Source organism: Podarcis gaigeae (genome assembly GCF_964106915.1).
Source record: "Podarcis gaigeae genome assembly, chromosome: 3".
NCBI lineage: Eukaryota > Metazoa > Chordata > Lepidosauria > Squamata > Lacertidae > Podarcis > Podarcis gaigeae.
Window position 1 is genome coordinate 49,410,397 of NC_139680.1, and position 18,480 is coordinate 49,428,876.

At 40.0% G+C, this 18,480-nt stretch overlaps 1 protein-coding gene across 4 annotated transcripts in view; it reads left to right on the top strand.

Annotated features, from left to right (window-relative positions):
* Window positions 1-16,811, top strand: part of PRDM1 (PR/SET domain 1) — a 90,160-nt gene extending 73,349 nt beyond the window's left edge. For all 4 annotated transcript variants that reach the window (XM_083731195.1, XM_083731193.1, XM_083731194.1 and 1 more), the window contains 5 exons: window positions 5,024-5,143; window positions 8,838-9,087; window positions 11,593-12,638; window positions 13,274-13,402; window positions 13,640-16,811. In XM_083731195.1, coding sequence (XP_083587321.1) covers window positions 5,024-5,143; window positions 8,838-9,087; window positions 11,593-12,638; window positions 13,274-13,402; window positions 13,640-14,215 — 2,121 coding nt within the window. In that variant the 3' untranslated portion in view covers window positions 14,216-16,811. The remainder of the gene's footprint in view (window positions 1-5,023; window positions 5,144-8,837; window positions 9,088-11,592; window positions 12,639-13,273; window positions 13,403-13,639) is intronic.
* The last annotated feature ends 1,669 nt before the right edge of the window (window positions 16,812-18,480 follow it).

Here is an 18,480-nt window from a genome sequence, read left to right on the forward strand (position 1 = left end):
TAAGTGTAGAAATATTTCGTTGGGAGAGGTATGCATGTTTCCAGGTGTTGATGTCGTGGCTGTATTTTTAGAGCAAGAATAAGGAAACTGGCCCTCTAGATGTTGTTGGACTTCAGTTTCCATCAGCCCTAGCCAATAGTTAAGGATGATGAGAGGACGACTAATTCCTCACCCTTGCTTTAGAGGGGGGGGGAGAGAAAATGTGCTTATCTGTTATCATTGTAGGTAATGTTAAAGTGTAACCATGTAGTGAACTTAAAAAAAATATGCTATAACGATTGACATGAGAATCTGGAAGAAAACAGATGCTAGAGAGGGGTTTTTAACATTCATAAGAGCCACCTATATAGTTTTTACAGGGTCTGTCATATATTTGATGTTCTCAGTTTGTACAGTGTCATTTATAAAACAGGTGTGCCTAATGACACCTTGTGGACAAGTGTGAAATGTCAGTTTATGCCTGGAGTAGCCAATAAGGCCTAATTAACTTCAATTTCTGTCTTTTGGTTTGTAATGGGAGTATTTTTCTGGTGTTTGTGTACAACCTAAGGCCTCTGTGATGACTAATAACAATATTATGGTCATGAAAGGGGCCAATTCATAACGATATGAACTTTCTTGTGAACCCCAGCCAAAGTCTTTCCCCCAGTTTGGGCAGAAACTTGGGTGTATACAGAAGTACTGTAACATTCAGAATCTCTGTTTTAGTACTATAAGCTTTTCCCTGTTGTTAAATCCCTAGAAACCACAATTTAGATATAGCTGTTCTAAAATATATTTGTTAAAACATCTGCTTAATTACTGGTTAATGAACTATGACAATATTCCGCATATTGTGAAAGAGGTACGTGCTGTTTACAGTAAATATTGTGGTAACAAGGTATCACAGAAGCTAGTAAAATAGGCCTTTGCCGACAAGACGTTTTTCATGCATCTTTCTGATGCACACTTTCCCAGCCCTGGATACACTTGTACAGTGGTACCTCGCAAGACGAATGCCTCGCAAGACGAAAAACGCGCAAGACGAAAGGATTTTTCGCTTTTTGCGTTGCTTCGCAAGACGATTTTCCCTATGGGCTTGCTTCGCAAGACGAAAACGTCTTGCGAGTTTGCTTCCTTTTTCTTAAAGCCGCTAATACCCAGAGAATCCACGCTCCGCAAGAAGAAAAAATCGCTAGACGACACAACTCGCGGAACGAATTAATTTCATCTTGCGAGGCACCACTGTATTGCTTTTCCCTCTCAGAAAGCACATCTGATGGTATTGTCTTGCCTTCTGGAATGCCATGCAACTGTAAAGGGCACCCTTGAAGTGAATGGCAAAAAGTGACACAGCTTTCTCTCTCTCTCTCTCTCTCTCTCTCTCTCTCTCTCTCTCTCTCTCTCTCCCTCTCCCTCTCCCTCTCTCCCTTTTCTGCTTCAAGCAATAATCTACCACCTGAGAAGCTTTTATAGGTTGGGATTTTTAAAAAGGAAAAAATCTGGGAAGGTTGTGTGTTTCCTTTCCGTTTAGAGTTTGCACCCTTCAGGCAGTATGGTCTAAATTGGCAAGGGTTCTGAGCAAGATGCAAACATTCTACTCTGTCCTCATTTCCCTTGCCATCAATAGGCTTAACTCACCTATTTGCTGCCTATTCCCTCCTCCATATGCACACACTATGGGAATATGATATCACACAGTCATCTTTCCAAAGGGCATAGTGCAAAGTATAAAATACTGTTGGGGCATGCAGGCTTTGAATGACTGTACAAAAATCCCCAAACTGTTTCTATTTGACAAGTTCCAAGTAATACTGATTCCTAGACGTTCTGAAAACCTCAGTATACTTTGAATTAAACTTAAAAGATATCAGGGTGTATGTGTGTGTGTATTAACTGCATTAAGAGCAAAGACCTATCTTACGTTCAAACTGCAAGTACACGTCGTATGCTGGCTGTGAACTTTTCTTGAAAGTTTAACAGAATGTAAATCAAGAAAGATGGGGAAAGCAAGAAGAACATCTGCCTTTTTCACCTCTCTATGAAAAATGCATGGGAATGACAAAAATAAACACAGTCATTAGGCATGTTTCTACTTGTTTTTGAAAGTCCCTGTTCATTCTGTTTTCAGTGCAGATGCACAACTGGTTTGACTTAAAAAAAAAAAAGACTTTGAAAACATACATGAAACAATAGCTACAAACTCTCCAGTCAGAGTCATGGCAGGCAGAATCCTACATTTCAGTGTTTGTTCTTGTTCTGTTCTGTTAAGGGTATTTCCACTCTGCCGACGTAAACTGCTGTAACAGAGAATGCTAACAATTGTAGTTTTGCAGGAAGGGCAGGGACTTCTATCAGAGAAGTCTCAGGCATCGTGCAACTACAATTCCCATAATTCTTTGAGAAGTCATACCAGTAAAATTATGTTTCTGTAGTAGAGACAGGGCCTCAAGAGTTTAGCTGGTAGACTGTGGAGTATTTAGTGGGGTGTGTGTGTCAGCACAAAGAATTGGCAAAGCAGGAAGGTTGGCAACAGTATGATCAGTTGAATAATGCTAATTATAGACTCAAGCAGCTAGATGTCCTTTATCTGAAAACGTTTAGTGTAACATATCTGAATACTTAAGAGATGTGTTCATTTCTGAATAAGTTCTTCAAAGACCAGGTGGAAGATAGTTACAGGCACGGGAAGGATGCAGAAAGTTAAACTTTTGCTGCCTGCCCATGAAGCAATAATCCTTTCCATAAATAAAAATAAAATAAAGCAAGAGAGTTGCCTCCGGTCTTCCAGTATAAAAACAGTAGATAGTAACTGTGGCTCAAAAGCTAGTTAATTTTGCAAAATATTGAATATATTACATTCACTAATTATTGCACACTGTAGTTTAAGTACTGTAGACTTGAGTAAAGGAGAGGCCATACTGGGATGTTACGTTGTAGTTAATATGCCTATTTTCAAGTTAAGTACAGTGGATCCATAATGCAATTTTGTCCTTTCATTATTTTGGCAGACATAATGAAACTAGTTAGTAATGTGAGAAGAACATGACTCATTAGCTTTAACATGAATGTTTACTAAGTCTGTGGAACAAATGTCTTATATTCATCCCCCACTTTCCATTCAAGCTGCAGACACCAGTATTTTGAAGTCCTTATTCATGTTTCCTGGTTTACTGACTCTGTTGGTATATACAATATAGAGAGCAAATTAAAATTTAGCAGGCTTAGTGGAGGTGAAAAGAATGAGAGGAAAGCCCCTTTACTTAAGCACTGTATTGTAAAGGAGATACTGACAGGCATGCCTTTCTGATAAATAATGACCTTATTCCTGTTTTGGGGTGCATGGTTTAATTACTGGTAAGGAGGAAGCTGAAGTGCTAGTATATTTTACACTTCCCATAGTGACTCTGTTTTTCCTTGATCATATCCACATCAAGAAAGTTAAAGATCTGCATCCAAAGAAGATCAGTGACTATACTATTTAGATTTAAGACACATTTGGTGTAAGATTTATTTATGCTCACTGGGTAGAGCACATTTATTTATTTCAACATTTATATACTGCCTTTCCCTGTAAAACAACAAGGAGTTTATAAGATAAAAGCAGCAAAACAAACAGACATTAAAACAGAAATACCACTGATATTCTAATAGAGCTGTTATAAGAAATCGCTTCTCGGAAACGACCTCACAAATAGATATATCTTCAGGAACTGGTAGAATACCACCATTGCAGATGCCCACCATGTCTCTAAGGAGAGGTTATTCCACAGCATGGGGGCCACTGCAGAGAAACCCTTTCTCAGGTTACCACCAGATGCATTTCTAATGGGCACAGTGAAATTGGAAGGGCATCCTCCTACTATCTCTGTGAACGGACTGAAATGTGCGGAAGGAAGGAAGCACTCTGTCAGAGATCCTGGTCCTAAACATTTCAGGGCCTTACAAGTCAGTGACAAAACCTTACATTTGGTTCAGTAGTGAATTGGCAGCCAGTGCCTTTTAGCACAGATGCAATGTGGGGAAGCTCCACTAAGTATCCTAGCTGCCACATTTTGCACTAGCTGCTGATTCCATACCAACTGTAAGGGCAGTTTCATATAGAGCACATTGCAATAATTCAATCCAGAGGCTACTATTAGTGCATGGGTGACTCTGTCCAGGAAAGAGCATAGCTGGTACACGAGCCAAAAGTGGTAACCAGCACTCTGGACCAGCAAAGTCACCTGAGCCTCCAGTGACAAAGATCAAGCAGCACCCCAAGCTATAAAACGTCTACTTCAGGGATGTGCAACTCTAGCCAGGCCCAGATCCATGAACCACTCACCTGCAGAGCCTCCATCTTGTTAGGATTCCACTCCAGCTTTTATTGGCCCTCATCCCACCCACCACCGCATCCAAGAACTGGCTCAGGACCTGCGCTGTGACACCTGACTCAAATTAACAGAGAAACAGGGCTGGGTGTCATCAGAATTCCAGGACTATAAACATAAATATGTAACTAGCAAGGTAGATTTCAAATGTCATGTCTGCAAGCTTTATTGGACTCTTATTTCTCCACAGAAATTTCATTTTTTAATGGGTATTATAGCATGTGATAATTGCATCTCAATGTCGCATTCAAGTTCTGAGTTCTTCCATGCAAAAATCAGGCAGTTAGACCATTGGTCACCAGTGTTTCTCAGCTTTTTCTCTCTATAATCTCCTAAGGCCACTTTTATAGTTCATTCACCTATAAGTTCTTTGAGAGTGAGCCAGTACTCATGTCATACTGTCAGGTGATCACAGAAACAGATAAACAAATTCTACTCACCTTTGCAATGCTTTTTGGTATGTGTTATTTCCAAAAGATTATAGTTTTGCAACATCACTAAGTGCTGAAATAAATCCCACTCTAGAGACAAAGTAGGGTGGGGGATCCCTTGCCTTTACATTGACTGCTTCCCTGTAATAACAGTGTAGGGCACTTTTGTATCAATCTGTTTTTCCTGTGTGAACGCATAAACTTATTTAAATGGTTTGACATGTGCTCTTTTCCTTTCAGGTTATTGGAGTTATTAGCAAAGACATTATCCCCAAAGGAACACGCTTTGGACCCTTGGTTGGTGAAATCTATACCAATGGCACAGTTCCTAAGGATGCAAACAGAAAGTATTTTTGGCGGGTAAGTAGGAAAAACGAATGGTTATGCGTAAATAGTTCGTTAAATAAGCATCACTGAAAAGAAACCACACTTCAGTATTGACACCTGCTTAAGTTGTGATGGTTGAGGTGGCAATATGTTAACAGAAATACAGCTGAACTGAGTGAACATACATTGAATGAAATACGACTGAGTGAACTGAGAATGATAGAAAGCATCTTTTTTATTTGTCCTACAATACTTCATTGTTAGATCAGATTTTTTTAAAGCTTGCTGATTCACAATCCTATACAGTGCCAGTTGTTGTTTTTTTAAAATCATCTATCCCTTAATTTCACTATGAACCTTACCCTAGAATGTTTCTCAGACTAATTAGTAATATTTCTCAATCTCATACTCTGTGATGAATTACGTTTTGAAGTTCTGAACTATTGTAATTGTCTTCCATTGCACAAGTTAGTAGGGCCACTTCCTAAAATGCTGCCAAGCCTGTTGTCTCAAGATGCCCTTATTTAAAAGTTGTGATAAAGGGAAATAGCACTTCCTGGCTGGAGTATTGGGCTTGGACACTCACTGACCAGATAGTTTTGAGCAAGGCCCTGTCTCTTAATCCAGGGGAAGGCAATGTGGTGCCCTTCAGATATTGTTGGACTCCCATCTTCCAAGAGCTGCAGCCAGCATGACCAATGATGGGAGCTGTAGTCTAACAATATCTGGAGACATAATGTAGGCTACACCTGTCTTCATCTAATTTACCTCACAGGATTGTTGTAAGGTTAAAAATTCAGAAGTTATTGGACTACAACTCCCACCATCCATGACCACTGGCTATGCCAGGACTGATGGGAGTTAGAACGGAAACACATCAGAAAGCCAGACGTTCCCCATCCTTGGGCTAAAATATCAGATATGTGCCTCTGTAATGCCTTAGGCAAGATGTCACTTCTTAGCACAATAAATATTATAAAAAGAATTTAGCTTTTAAAAAACAACAACTCACATCATTCGTTTTTTTAAAAGCTGCAGGAAGAAAATTACCAAAGACACGAGTGTCTAATGTCAAAGCTGTCAGGTTTCTTCCATTCTAGAGGCTTACTAAAGTATACCAACTTCAATCCACTTTACCCAACCCAATCCTTCAACAAAAGGGCTGCATTCCAAGTACAAATAAGTTTTAATTTAGGATTCAGGGTGGGGGATAGTTGCATAGCTTAAACCTTTGTGTGGCGGCAGCAGGAAACTGTCCTGCTGCATCTGAGTGTTTGCCACGTATCAGATCATTCCAACATCACATGTCATTCTGAAAGCTGGCCGTTTAAACATTGTTTCCATGTTTTCCTTTGTTACATCTTAATGATTCAATAGAAACAAGTGTGACTTGATTCTCTGTTCTCCTTAACTATTAGTATTTTTTCAATAAAATACACTTTAAGGAATCTCATGCACTGGGAGATGCCAGTTGGCATCTGTCATCAAGTCCTTTCAGTACTCACATCAGGAGAACTAAAGAAGGGTGCAGAGCTGGCCCTACCATTAGACAGAGTAAGACAGCAGCCTTAGGCGGCAATTGCTAAGGGGCAGAGAGCAGTGGTGAGGTGTTGAAGGGTAGACTTTTGTATGCCATGCATCAGTACATGGAATGGAGTAGGGTGCCATTTTTTCCTTCATCTCAGGCAGGAAAATATTGTGGCCTCACCCTAGAAACATGCATGCTTTCAGACTAGTCATTAGCACATTAAAGTAATTAAACAAATCTTGCAAGAGGATTCTGACTATGTAACAGGATGTTATTCCAGACTTTCATTGAGGAAGCTAACATCATGTTTGTGTTGTGTGCCTTCTGAAAAGTCTTGATATTTACTTTTGTTTATTCTTTTGCTTCACACACTCTCCAAGTAGAAAAGGTTCTTTCCTAAGGGCCTGAAAACAGTCTTGCACATGCAAAGGAAATTGTGGAAGATAATTTCCCACATGTCATATAAAAGACATCCTGATTTGGCTGGCAGGAACAGGAACATCTGTTGTATGTAAGCATAAATGTTCCATTCAAAATATACCCTCTAAAAAGAGAAGGCATGAATATGCTGTGCAAACTCCAGGGTGATGTCATTTCTTGTAATTGCTACAGTATGACTCAGCACATTTTTAATCTTCCACACGATACACGGAAATCTGGTGAGGTGGCAAAATAAAGTTTTATGAGGCCATTCGATCTTACTGCAGTGAGATGTGTGTGTTTTGAAGAAAACAATACAGTAAATTCTACTAGCTCTGGAAAGATGACTGGAAGTCACTTGGTCTAACTTCGGAAAGTAGTTTCTATCTGTAATAGAAGTGTACATCAATGGAACTCAGTTCCTGGAAGCTTGCAAATCGGAGCTAACAAACTCCTCTTGAGTGCATAATTCTTCAGGCTTTGTTCCATCTTTCTCATAACAAAAACACCGCAAAATCTCTCAAGCTTCTTTGATGAAGCCACATGTATTTCCTCAGCCTCAAATGACAGGAAGTAAGAAAGTGATTCTGGTGTTTACTGCCTGTGTTAAAAGGCCAGCTTTTGTTGCTGCTTTTTTTTTAATGACTTCTCAGTCGATTCTTACATCAAACAGCATTCAGAAGAAATTGAACGTGCATGTCAAAAAGCACAGGGAAATGGTGCAACATTGCATTCGGACATGGGAAAACCAAACTGAAATTCTATCTCAGCCATTACACTAATCTATGACACTTAACTTACTTCATGGGGATTTTATTTTTAAGTAAAATGAAACAAGGATGCATATTGTCACTGATCCAGAGCCCTTTGGAACAAGGCAGGAAAGAGGAAAAAATATTTCCTATTTGAACATGATGACTGGTGAAACTTTTTTTAAAAAAAACCCTCACAACCTTATAGTTACCAGTTAACTATAGTTAACTATGCCATAGTTTCAGTGGTAAACTGAAAGCAAGGTTACACTAGTCTACAGGTACAGCTTTGTCAGGGATTTTCTATATTCACTTTCATGTTCTCAGATGCACACTGGAAAACAAGGATATATCGAATCAGTACATTATTTGTTCTTCCATCACATGCTGTAGAGTTATATTTTCTCAAACATACCAGCTGAGAGAGAAAAATATTTCTCTTGCTGTCACAATCTGGCCCGCTTACATATCTCCTGTTAGATATACGAAATACAGTTCACTTTACCCCACCAGCCCTTTAACAAAAGGGCTACATTCCAAGTATGCTGAAGTGTCACTTTAGGACTTTGGGGTGGTTGATATTTGCGTAGCTTAAAGCTTTGGGTGGTGATGGTAGGAAACAGCAAGTAAAGAGGCCATAAGGGGGGGGGGGGCGGGAAGACAAGGGCAAGGAATTGGTTGTGACATAACCATGCTAATCAGTCTTTACAAAAGTGACTCACCACATTATTGCAAGCACACAGTCAGACCTTAAGTCAATAATACCACCCACTTGTTGACCAGCAGTCCAAGAGTCTTAAAGCAGAGGCACTGAATACTGAATTTTTAAGTAGCATGCTTTCATTTGAATGCTAAGCATCAAAATAACACATGGCATCAGAAAAAAGTTACAAAGCATATTCCATTTGGATGATCTCCTACATTCTATAAAGGGTACTTACCATCCACTAGTATATTTCATTGCCTTTTTTTAAAAAAGGGTTCTTTTCCATTTATACCTTACATTTCTATCTTCCATTCTTTCCAGATATATTCTGGTGGTGAGCTTCTCCACTTCATTGATGGATTTAATGAGGAAAAGAGCAATTGGATGCGTTATGTAAACCCAGCACATTCTGTTCAGGAGCAGAACTTGGCTGCTTGTCAGAATGGAATGGATGTCTACTTTTATACTATCAAACCCATACCACCTGGCCAGGAATTGCTCGTGTGGTATTGCCGGGACTTTGCGGAAAGGTTACACTATCCTTCCACTGGAGACCTGGTGATGAATATAAGTAAGTAGATTACAGCAGACTTACATGCAAATAATGTCTTTTGACAATGGGGTGTGTGTCTAAAATATGCATTATACCTGCAGAATGGGCCAAACTACACACAAAATTTATCATGAAGTTTGCTATAATTTAGGGCCTTGACACGAGAAGATAGTAGCTTTCCCCCCCTCTGCAAATTGAAGGCTGCAAATTGGGGGCCTCTACCTGGATCAGGACCACAGGGATGACACCCTCCTGGTAACCAGAGTAGGTCACCCAGCACACTCATGGTGGGTCTAGATCATGGCCAAACACATCAGCAGAATTTGTTGTGAACATAATTTGTTTCTAAATGGGTCATGAATGATGTAACGATAAACATCATCTCCATTCTTAGCTTGTCTGGAAATTCTTTTACCTCAGAACTTTTAGGTTCTCATTCATCTCACAAAACAGGTGCCTTATTTAGAACAAAAATGTGAATCAGCATTATTAAAATCCACTACTCAAAATGTTCAGCAGCATTTACTCAAGAAATTACTCTGCACGCCCACAGCTATTTTTCAAGGTCTCAGGGGAAAGAATTAGAATTAAATCTCTCAGACAACTACTAGGAGGTCCACAAAAGAAAGGTTCTTTAAACTAGATCTGGGCAGAAAATGATTCACTGTACATTTGCCATTTATGTTGTTTCATTGAGCACTAAGTGGCTATACTGGTAAAAATGCCCCTCAGATTGGGTGTAACTTGTGATGAAGATATGCTAACCTTACAGTTGATCTGTATGTATTCAGACAAGGAACAGCATTTTTTTGGCCTAGAGTGAAAACTCGTAGAAACCATAGCTTAAATTTAGTTCATGAAGTCTGTGGAGTGCGGGAAACAGGTGCTTTTTATAGGCGAGGATGTAGGCTTAATAAGGATTTTTGCACAAATGACGCTGAACTTTATGTTGTGAAGGGACCACAAAAGACTCACTTCAGTACTTCACTGCATGTAGCGTGAACATACTGGACCAGTATGTGAACCAGCAGAAACGTGCTCCGGTTCCTGTAACTTATCTAAGAGTGTTGTGTTTCTCTCTGATATTTATCTTGGGGTAGGTGGGTGGGTGTGTATACCACCACCACCACCACCACAAATGACAATTTTAACTTCTTGCCTTTCTGACAAGACTTTGCTAGAAGGCTGATAGGAGCATGGCAGACTGTCTGTCTAATAGCTCCACATCGACCACTCCATTCTTCTGCTATGCATGTGGGCATACACACATCACTTTTCATCTGTTCCTCTGATATGTTCCTCTGATTTTTTTTCTAAGTTGCTGGCTTAATGAAGAGCTAGCTGATCAAAAGCAATAAAATAAAATAAAATAGGAAGATAACTCCCCCCCCCCCAATGCCTCTAGGAAAATGTGGAACTAGCAAACTCTAGACCAAGTGTTGTGTAGTGGTTATAGTATTAGACTAGGGCATGCGAGATCAGGGGAGACCAAATCCCCACGCAATCTTGACGTTCATTGGATGAACTTGGGTCAGTCACTTATTGGCCCACAGGGTTGTTGTGTGTATTACTAGGTATGAAGCCTAATTCAAAATGTTAGATTTTGGACAAGAGTAACAGTAACAACTGAATCAAGTAGTTCAATGCTACCCCTTTTGGGGTTATATATCACACTACATGTGTTAATTAGTTTACCTGTGACAATATATTTGAGAATGGTATTTTGGCTCACTACAAGTTTTAATGTAGTTAGCAATGTTGAAGCAATTATCACCAATCTGCTACTGTAAAAGGTGTGCCTACTTAATATTTGTTTAAGCTCTGATTATCACTGATTGTAATTTTTGCATCTTATTACCATTCAGCTCCCACCTTTCAATTTTCTCTTTTATGTATACCTGCCTAGTAAGATTTCATTTCCTGCATCTGAGGAAGTGGGTATGAGTCCACAGAAGTTCATGCCACAATAAATTTACAAAATTATTAGCTAAATCAACAAAGTCTTTAAGGAGCTACAATAGTCTTTTTTTGCTTTTAGTAGCACCTCTTGTGTGTCTCATCCATAGTTCTGTTATTCATGCTGATTGCAAGGCACTCAGTCACCTTTTAAAGTGATGAGTGTTGAAACTTGTTTGTTTTCGTTAGAAGCAGTCGAAGGAGCTGGAACAGCCAAATCCTTTTGCCTTAGAAAGGTATATAGTAAGCTGCCTTGTTATCTTCAAAGTATGCATCAGGTGCTACTGTGTTTTCTGTAATCAGTTTAATCCAGTAATATACAAGAAAGGTGAGACTAGAACAAATGTAGCAGAAATGAACCGACTGGATCATGATAATCACACAGGATTTAATAAGTAGCTACTGAGTTTATTTCTGTTGAGTATAATGCTGTGCTAGTCCTCCCACCAATGCAAATACCTAGGAATGACTATTTATATGTGTGTTTTAAGGCAGAGGCTAATGACCAATGTCTGTAAATTGTCTTTATTGGCCTTAAAAATTCATTGCCTTGTTTTTATATTTCAGCACAAAGCCATGTTAATCCAAAGCAGCCAGCTAATGACAAAGATGAACTTTATCTAAAAACTGTTCCCAGAAGAGAGCACAGTGTGAAGGAAATCCTGAAAACTGATTCCAGTAATCCCAAAGGAAAGGAATTATTTTATAGCCACATTTATCCACATACTCAAGAAAAAGACTTGGAGGGCTTGAGAAAAAATTGTAGTCCTGAAAAGCCTTTCTATCCTCGTATTGTCTACCCAATCCGACCGCCCATCCCTGAAGATTACCTGAAGGCTTATAGGATTGAGAGGCCAAGTTACATTGCCCACTCACCTATCCAGTCTTCTACCACACCAAGCCCCTCAGCAAGAAGTAGTCCAGACCAAAGTTTGAAAAGCTCAAGCCCTCACAGCAGCCCAGTTACAGTCTCACCCCTAGCTTCTATGACTCAAGAGCACAGAGAACCTTATCCTTACTTGAATGGACTCTATAACTCAGAAGGATTAGGGGCATATTCTGGGTATGCACCTTCAAGCCATCTCCCACAAGCCTTTCCCTACCACAAATTTTTGTTACCACCATATGGCATGAGCATCAACAATTTCAACCTCTTTCCAAGGATGTATCCTTTCTACAGCAGCCTACTCAGTGGAGGAAGCATCCCCAATCATATGCTGAACTCCTCTCCAGGACTTCCAAGTTCCTTGCCATCTGATGGAAGCCGACAGCTGCTGCAACCTGACCATCCAAGGGACTTCCTCATACCTGCACATAACAGTGCCTTCTCTATCACAGGGGCAGCTGCCAGTATGAAAGACAAGCCATGTAGCCCAACTAGTGGATCGCCCACAGCGGGCACAGCGGCCACTTCAGAACACATAATGCAACCTAAACCTACCTCAGCAGTGTTGGCTGCCACCAGCAGTGAAGAAGCCATGAATCTTATCAAGAGCAAGCGAAACATGACTGGTTACAAAACCCTCCCATACCCACTGAAGAAACAGAATGGGAAAATAAAGTATGAATGCAATGTCTGCTCCAAAACCTTTGGTCAGCTCTCTAATTTGAAGGTAGGCCTTTGAAGGAAAATATCATTTCTAGACCTCATGGATAAACAAACAAACAAACAAACAAAACCCCAAACCAATCTGGTTACTGTCTCTCTGGAAAGTCTTTCTTAAGCACCTGTTTCTTCTAGGCTTTAATCACCTATGTTGGTTTTAGTATAGTATCTTGATATTGTAGTAATAACTTTTGAGGTTTGATAAACCTTTGAGGTTTAATTACCTTTTGACATTTTCAAATGATAACTCCCTGCAACAATTGAACAAGTTGATTTTAGCATGTAGTGGACATAATCTTTTCATTCTCATTCCTTGTGGGGCTTTTGTTCTGATAACTGCTAAGTGAGAGCATCCATGGAATAGCCAGATTTAATTTGTGTTCTTCGTTGGAACATCAATAAGTGTAAAATATCCCTAGAAACTTAGAGAACAGTTCCACTGCTGCATTTTTAAAAAACGTACTTTTTAGGGAGCCTTTTTTAAAGCCTATCCAAGTTAACTGTATATTGTGCAACTTTCGGCAAAAGTAATAAAAGCAACAGTGCCTGGTATTTTAGATACTCAATAATTAGATTAGGATATCTAACACACTATCTTGGAAGCTATTACGAAAGTATAATAAATGTTCTGTTTCTTAAAAGGTTCACCTTCGAGTACACAGTGGAGAAAGACCATTCAAATGTACTACTTGCAATAAAGGATTCACTCAGCTGGCTCACCTCCAAAAGCACTATCTGGTACACACAGGAGAAAAGCCCCATGAATGTCAGGTATGTCACAATTAGTATATAATGAGATCATGACTTGGGTGCAAAATAACATTGAGGCAGACTTGAGCACACGACTGGAACACACAACTGTTTGTTGCTGTCAGTTGTGGTTTTCTAAATGGAGATAAATGAAAAAGTAAAAAGACTGGATGACACTTTTTCAGAATTACTTATGCATTTTCAAAGAGCAAACTACCACCTTTCTTCTAAGGTTCTCATTCTCTCCTCCCTGATCAGGTCTGCCACAAGCGATTCAGCAGCACAAGCAACCTGAAGACCCACCTGCGGCTACATTCTGGAGAGAAGCCTTACCAGTGCAAGCTTTGCACTGCTAAATTTACCCAGTTTGTGCACTTGAAACTGCACAAACGGCTCCACACCAGAGAGCGCCCGCACAAGTGTATCCATTGCCACAAGAGCTATATCCACCTTTGCAGCCTCAAGGTCCACCTGAAAGGCAACTGCCCTGTTGTCCCTGAACCCACCCTTTCGACAGAGGACCTCAACCGGATCAATGAAGAGATTGAGAAATTTGACATTAGTGACAGTGCAGACAGGCTGGACGATGTTGAGGACAACATTGACATGGCATCTATAGTAGAAAAAGAAATACTTGCTGTGCTTAAACGAGAGATGGAAGGAGCTACTCTTAAAGCATCGCTGCAGAGGAACCTGGGAAATGGGCTGGTTTCCTCAGGATGTAACCTTTATGAATCATCAGATATGTCAATTGTGAAGTTGCCTCAAGGTCATCCACTACCTCGGGTACCTATAAAGGTCAAGCAAGAAGCAGTTGAACCAATGGACCCTTAAATGCTGTGGGGTGTGCGTGTGCGAGAGAGAAGTGAGTGTGTGTACACATGTGCATACTTACATGTGCATTCGTATGTATGGCAAAGTGGTTTGTGTTGTTGTTTTTTAATTTATGACTTGGCAAGTCAGGGTGCCTGTAGCAATTGCTTGTATATAGTGTCAATGCTGCAAAGCAATCTTGGCTTACAGTAGTTTATCTTACTCCATTTGAAAGAAGGAACTCCAAAGTTGTATTCTCAGGGCATGAAAAGAGGCAAGGACTGTGTATTACCTCTGCTACTTCCAAAAAAGACAATCTTTTATCCATAATCATTTTCCAGTAATAATTTATTATGCAATTTACCATTAACAAAGCAATAGATAGAAAATATTCGCAATGATAGGAAGTTTCATTATAAGGTTGAATATAAGTGTTCATATATATATATATATATATATTGTCTTGTGGCCATTCTTTGTATAATTTCTTCCTGTGCATCTGTTTAGCAAATTAAAAACCAGCAACCTAAGATTGATGGGGAAGCAAAGGGGGGAATGTTACATTCCTGATTTAGAAATTAGGTTTTTGTTTTGCCAAAGGTAAATACTAGAGTTTCCTCCAGTTAGAACAGTGCTGTATAACTGAACAAAGTGGGTAGAACTGTGAAATTTCCCCAAAATGTATGCAGCAGCCAAGAGGAAAACGCCATACTGGTATAGGGATAGAAAAGAGTTGTGCGATGATTTTCTGTCTACAGTACCTCAGTGTCTAAGATGAATAGGAAAGTAAAATCATCTGCCAGAAATAATATATCAAATAGGTTTTCTAAACAAACATGTTGCATACCTTGACATTGAGAGCAATAGTATTACAAAATTACTTATGTTCTTCTCACAAACTGTTTGTATACATATGCAAGGAATAATATCCCAAAGATGCTGTCTGAAAGGAGAGTATTGCTGAGATTTTTGCCAGTGAAGTACTAGGGGGGAATCTGATTCCTAGGCTCCCTGGGAAAGATGTGCCAGATCTCCCCCCACCCCATTCCCTCTATCTACTTTCCTTGGGTAGAAGTTGCTAACAAAGTCCTTTCTTGGCATACTTTATTGGTTCCCCACCCTTTCCCTATATGACTCAAGATTTTGCTCAGTATTTGTATTAGTACGTTTTGTGGTTAATTTAATTAAAGATAAAAAGGGCATTGCAAACTTGCTGAACAACAGTTACCTCATTGAGTGTGTCCAGTGGTGCAGAAGATGTTGTTTTATCTAATGCTTTGCTACTTTAGAGAACAAACCAAAATGTGCAGAGGAGAAGATAGAAGGCACATTCTTTTCTTTTTTGTAAATCTTTTTTGTTTTGCTAAGCCCAAAGATACCATGTCGGCATACAAGGTGTAGCAAAGAATACATGTATATTTATAGATATTTATGCCAATATACCATGTATGTGTGTGCATGCGTATATTTTATACCACTTAAGTTTGTGAGACAAACCTTATAATGAAATCTTACTTGCATAGCTTGCTTCACCTTCCAAAGGTATGACTTAACAGCCTCCAGCCCATGCTACTGTGCTAAGGAAATCAGTAATTGTAATTCCGAGTCTTAATCCTCCAAACCATTACTCACAAACTATTTGTCCACATATTATAAAATTCCCACAGAATTCTGTGAAGATTATGTGGCTGAGTCTTCTATCCCTCCCTCTCATATTCTTGCAGAAGACACGTCTGTGGAGGGGGGGGGGACACTTTAAGAAATCGTTGCTGGGGGAAAAAACAAAATCTCACTCACCTATGTATGGTATAAATATAATACAGAATGGTAATTTGTTTTTATTGTGCAGTCTGTTGACTGGATCAATAAATAGATTGATTGAGATAATACAGATTGGTAAAGGGCAGGAAGAGCTGTTTAAAATGTCGAGTGAAGTCTGCCATTGTTTTCTCTGCTTCTTAAAAGGTGATCACGTGATCACATGTACGTAACGGAGGGGGGAAATAACAGCGTTGTTACACCCTGTTCTACTGTGTGTATATACATTCCTATCTCAACATAGTCTTAAAGAGTTAGACTGTTTCAGAAATGATATCAATCTAATGCCTTCTTATTTAAGATACCAAACATATCTCTGGTCTAAAAGTAGCTCAAGGAAAACTTTAAATATAGCTTTTTTGAAGGAAGGGCTACTGTTCATTACATTTCTGCTCCCGTAAATTGTGAGGCAAACATATTTAAATGTAGCAATGTTTCATAAATGTAGGATTTAACTGTAGGATAAACCAAAGTACCACTACTATGACTGGACACACTGTTGCTTTTATTAATTGCCTGTAGTGCTTTCCTGTATTTGATACAAAATTTTACAAAGATTTATATGCATCAGCTTTAAAATTTGCTTCCTTTATGTCCAATCTTCTCTCAGTTTAGGACCTTTACATGTGAATGTAGCAACAATCAGTGTTGGTTTTTTTAAAGAACAGGCTCTGACCAAAGTTAACAGGCTTTTTACTTTGCTAGAACAAACTATCTTATGTTTACGTACTGGTTTACATTGTTATTTATGTGCAAAAATGTCAAAATGTAAATTAAATATAAAATGTTCATTGCTTTACCCAATGAGTCAGCTCCATTTCTTAGATAACTTGTATTTCATTTCCACTTCTCAGTAACATAAGGTATATGACAGGTTAAGAACGTTTCTCAGCCGGATGGTCACATTACCTTGTGGGGGAACTTCCTGAAGCCACATGCCAATGGGTGGATGAGACCACAGACAAAAGTGTGCAAAACAATGGATGGAACCTTTGCCCTGTAGCAAAACTTAAGAGGTTTCCCCAAATAGCTCTGTCCAGGCAAACAGAAGGCATTGTTATAGCTTTTATTTTATTATTTATTGATTTTGTATACCTCCCTTCATTTGAAGATCACTGTGTGGTTCACAACATAAAAATACAAAATGAGAACAGAAAATGCATCACAAAACAAAAGAAACCAATAACCCTGCTCCCACAAACACATGTAAAAGGCCATAGAACATTAACCAGCTAAAGGCCTGGTTATAGAGAAATGTTTTTGCCTGGTGCCTAAAGATATGTAATGAAGGCACTAGGCGAGCCTCCCTGAGGAGAGCATTCAACAAACGGAACTGCTACAGAAAAGGCCTATTCTGGTGTTGCCCCCTTCTGGGCCTCTGGACGGAGGCACCCAAAGAAGGGCCTCAGATGATAACCATGTTGGTTTATAGGGAGTGAGGTGGTCCTTGAGGCATTGCAATCCTGAAAAGGCTCCATTAAGTGGGCGAGGGTGTTCAGAGACACTCATGTCAGTGACGTGAGCCATTTGGATGTTCCAGAGATCGACCAGGGCTTTGACAGAAGTGCCAGTCATATCAACTGGAAAAAATCCCCCAGAGCCATCTGGAAGCCCACTGGATCTCTCAGCCCCCACACAACTGGACAGAAAGCCTGAAGAGAGAAAATAAAATTTCTATAGACCACAGCAACTCTCCCTCCCCAACCTTCAAGTCTAACAAAGTTCTGAGTACCCAGGTGGGCATAGCCAGGTGAGACCAATTCCACCCTGCTCACTCACCCAGGTCTCGGTGGTACAGGCCAGATCGGCCGCCTCATCCATAATCAGATCATGGAGGTGTTACTCCGAGCCAACCTGGCATTCAGCAACAGCAGCCGTAGACCTGAGGGCTGGCTGATAGGACAACCACAACTCCCCAGATTGGAGGAGGGGCTGTTCAAAGACACATTTCAATCACACACAAAGGAGGGCACATAGCAGGGCCCTTTTCCAGGACACTCCATTCCATTCCTCCCACCTTGAGGCTTCCACCACTCTGCCCCAAAACAGGCACTCAGTCTGACTGCTTGAGCATGGTCAGTCCTCATCGGGCTGTTTTGGGGCATAAAGTTGCCTCTTTAGGTTTTTAACCTAAATGGTGTTTTCGTTTTTCAATTTCTGCAAACCTTGGGGTTCCCCTGTGCATACTGATGCCACCTTCCCCTCCCCCAGTAGCCTCATTTTGGCTTCATTGCCATCAAAAACAGTACTTGAGTTTGCTATTAGTATATATAAGGGAGAGCCGCAACAAAACCTTGCAGTGTGGAATGAGCTTCCACTCAGACTTTCAGCCAGCAAGCTATTTCCTTTGTGAGGATCTACAATTCCATGTCCTCTCACTGCTTTTCCATTCTCCGCTGCCGCACAAAAGACATTTCGGGATTTTGTGTGTGTGTGTGTGTGTGTGTGTGTGTGGCCATTGAACATGC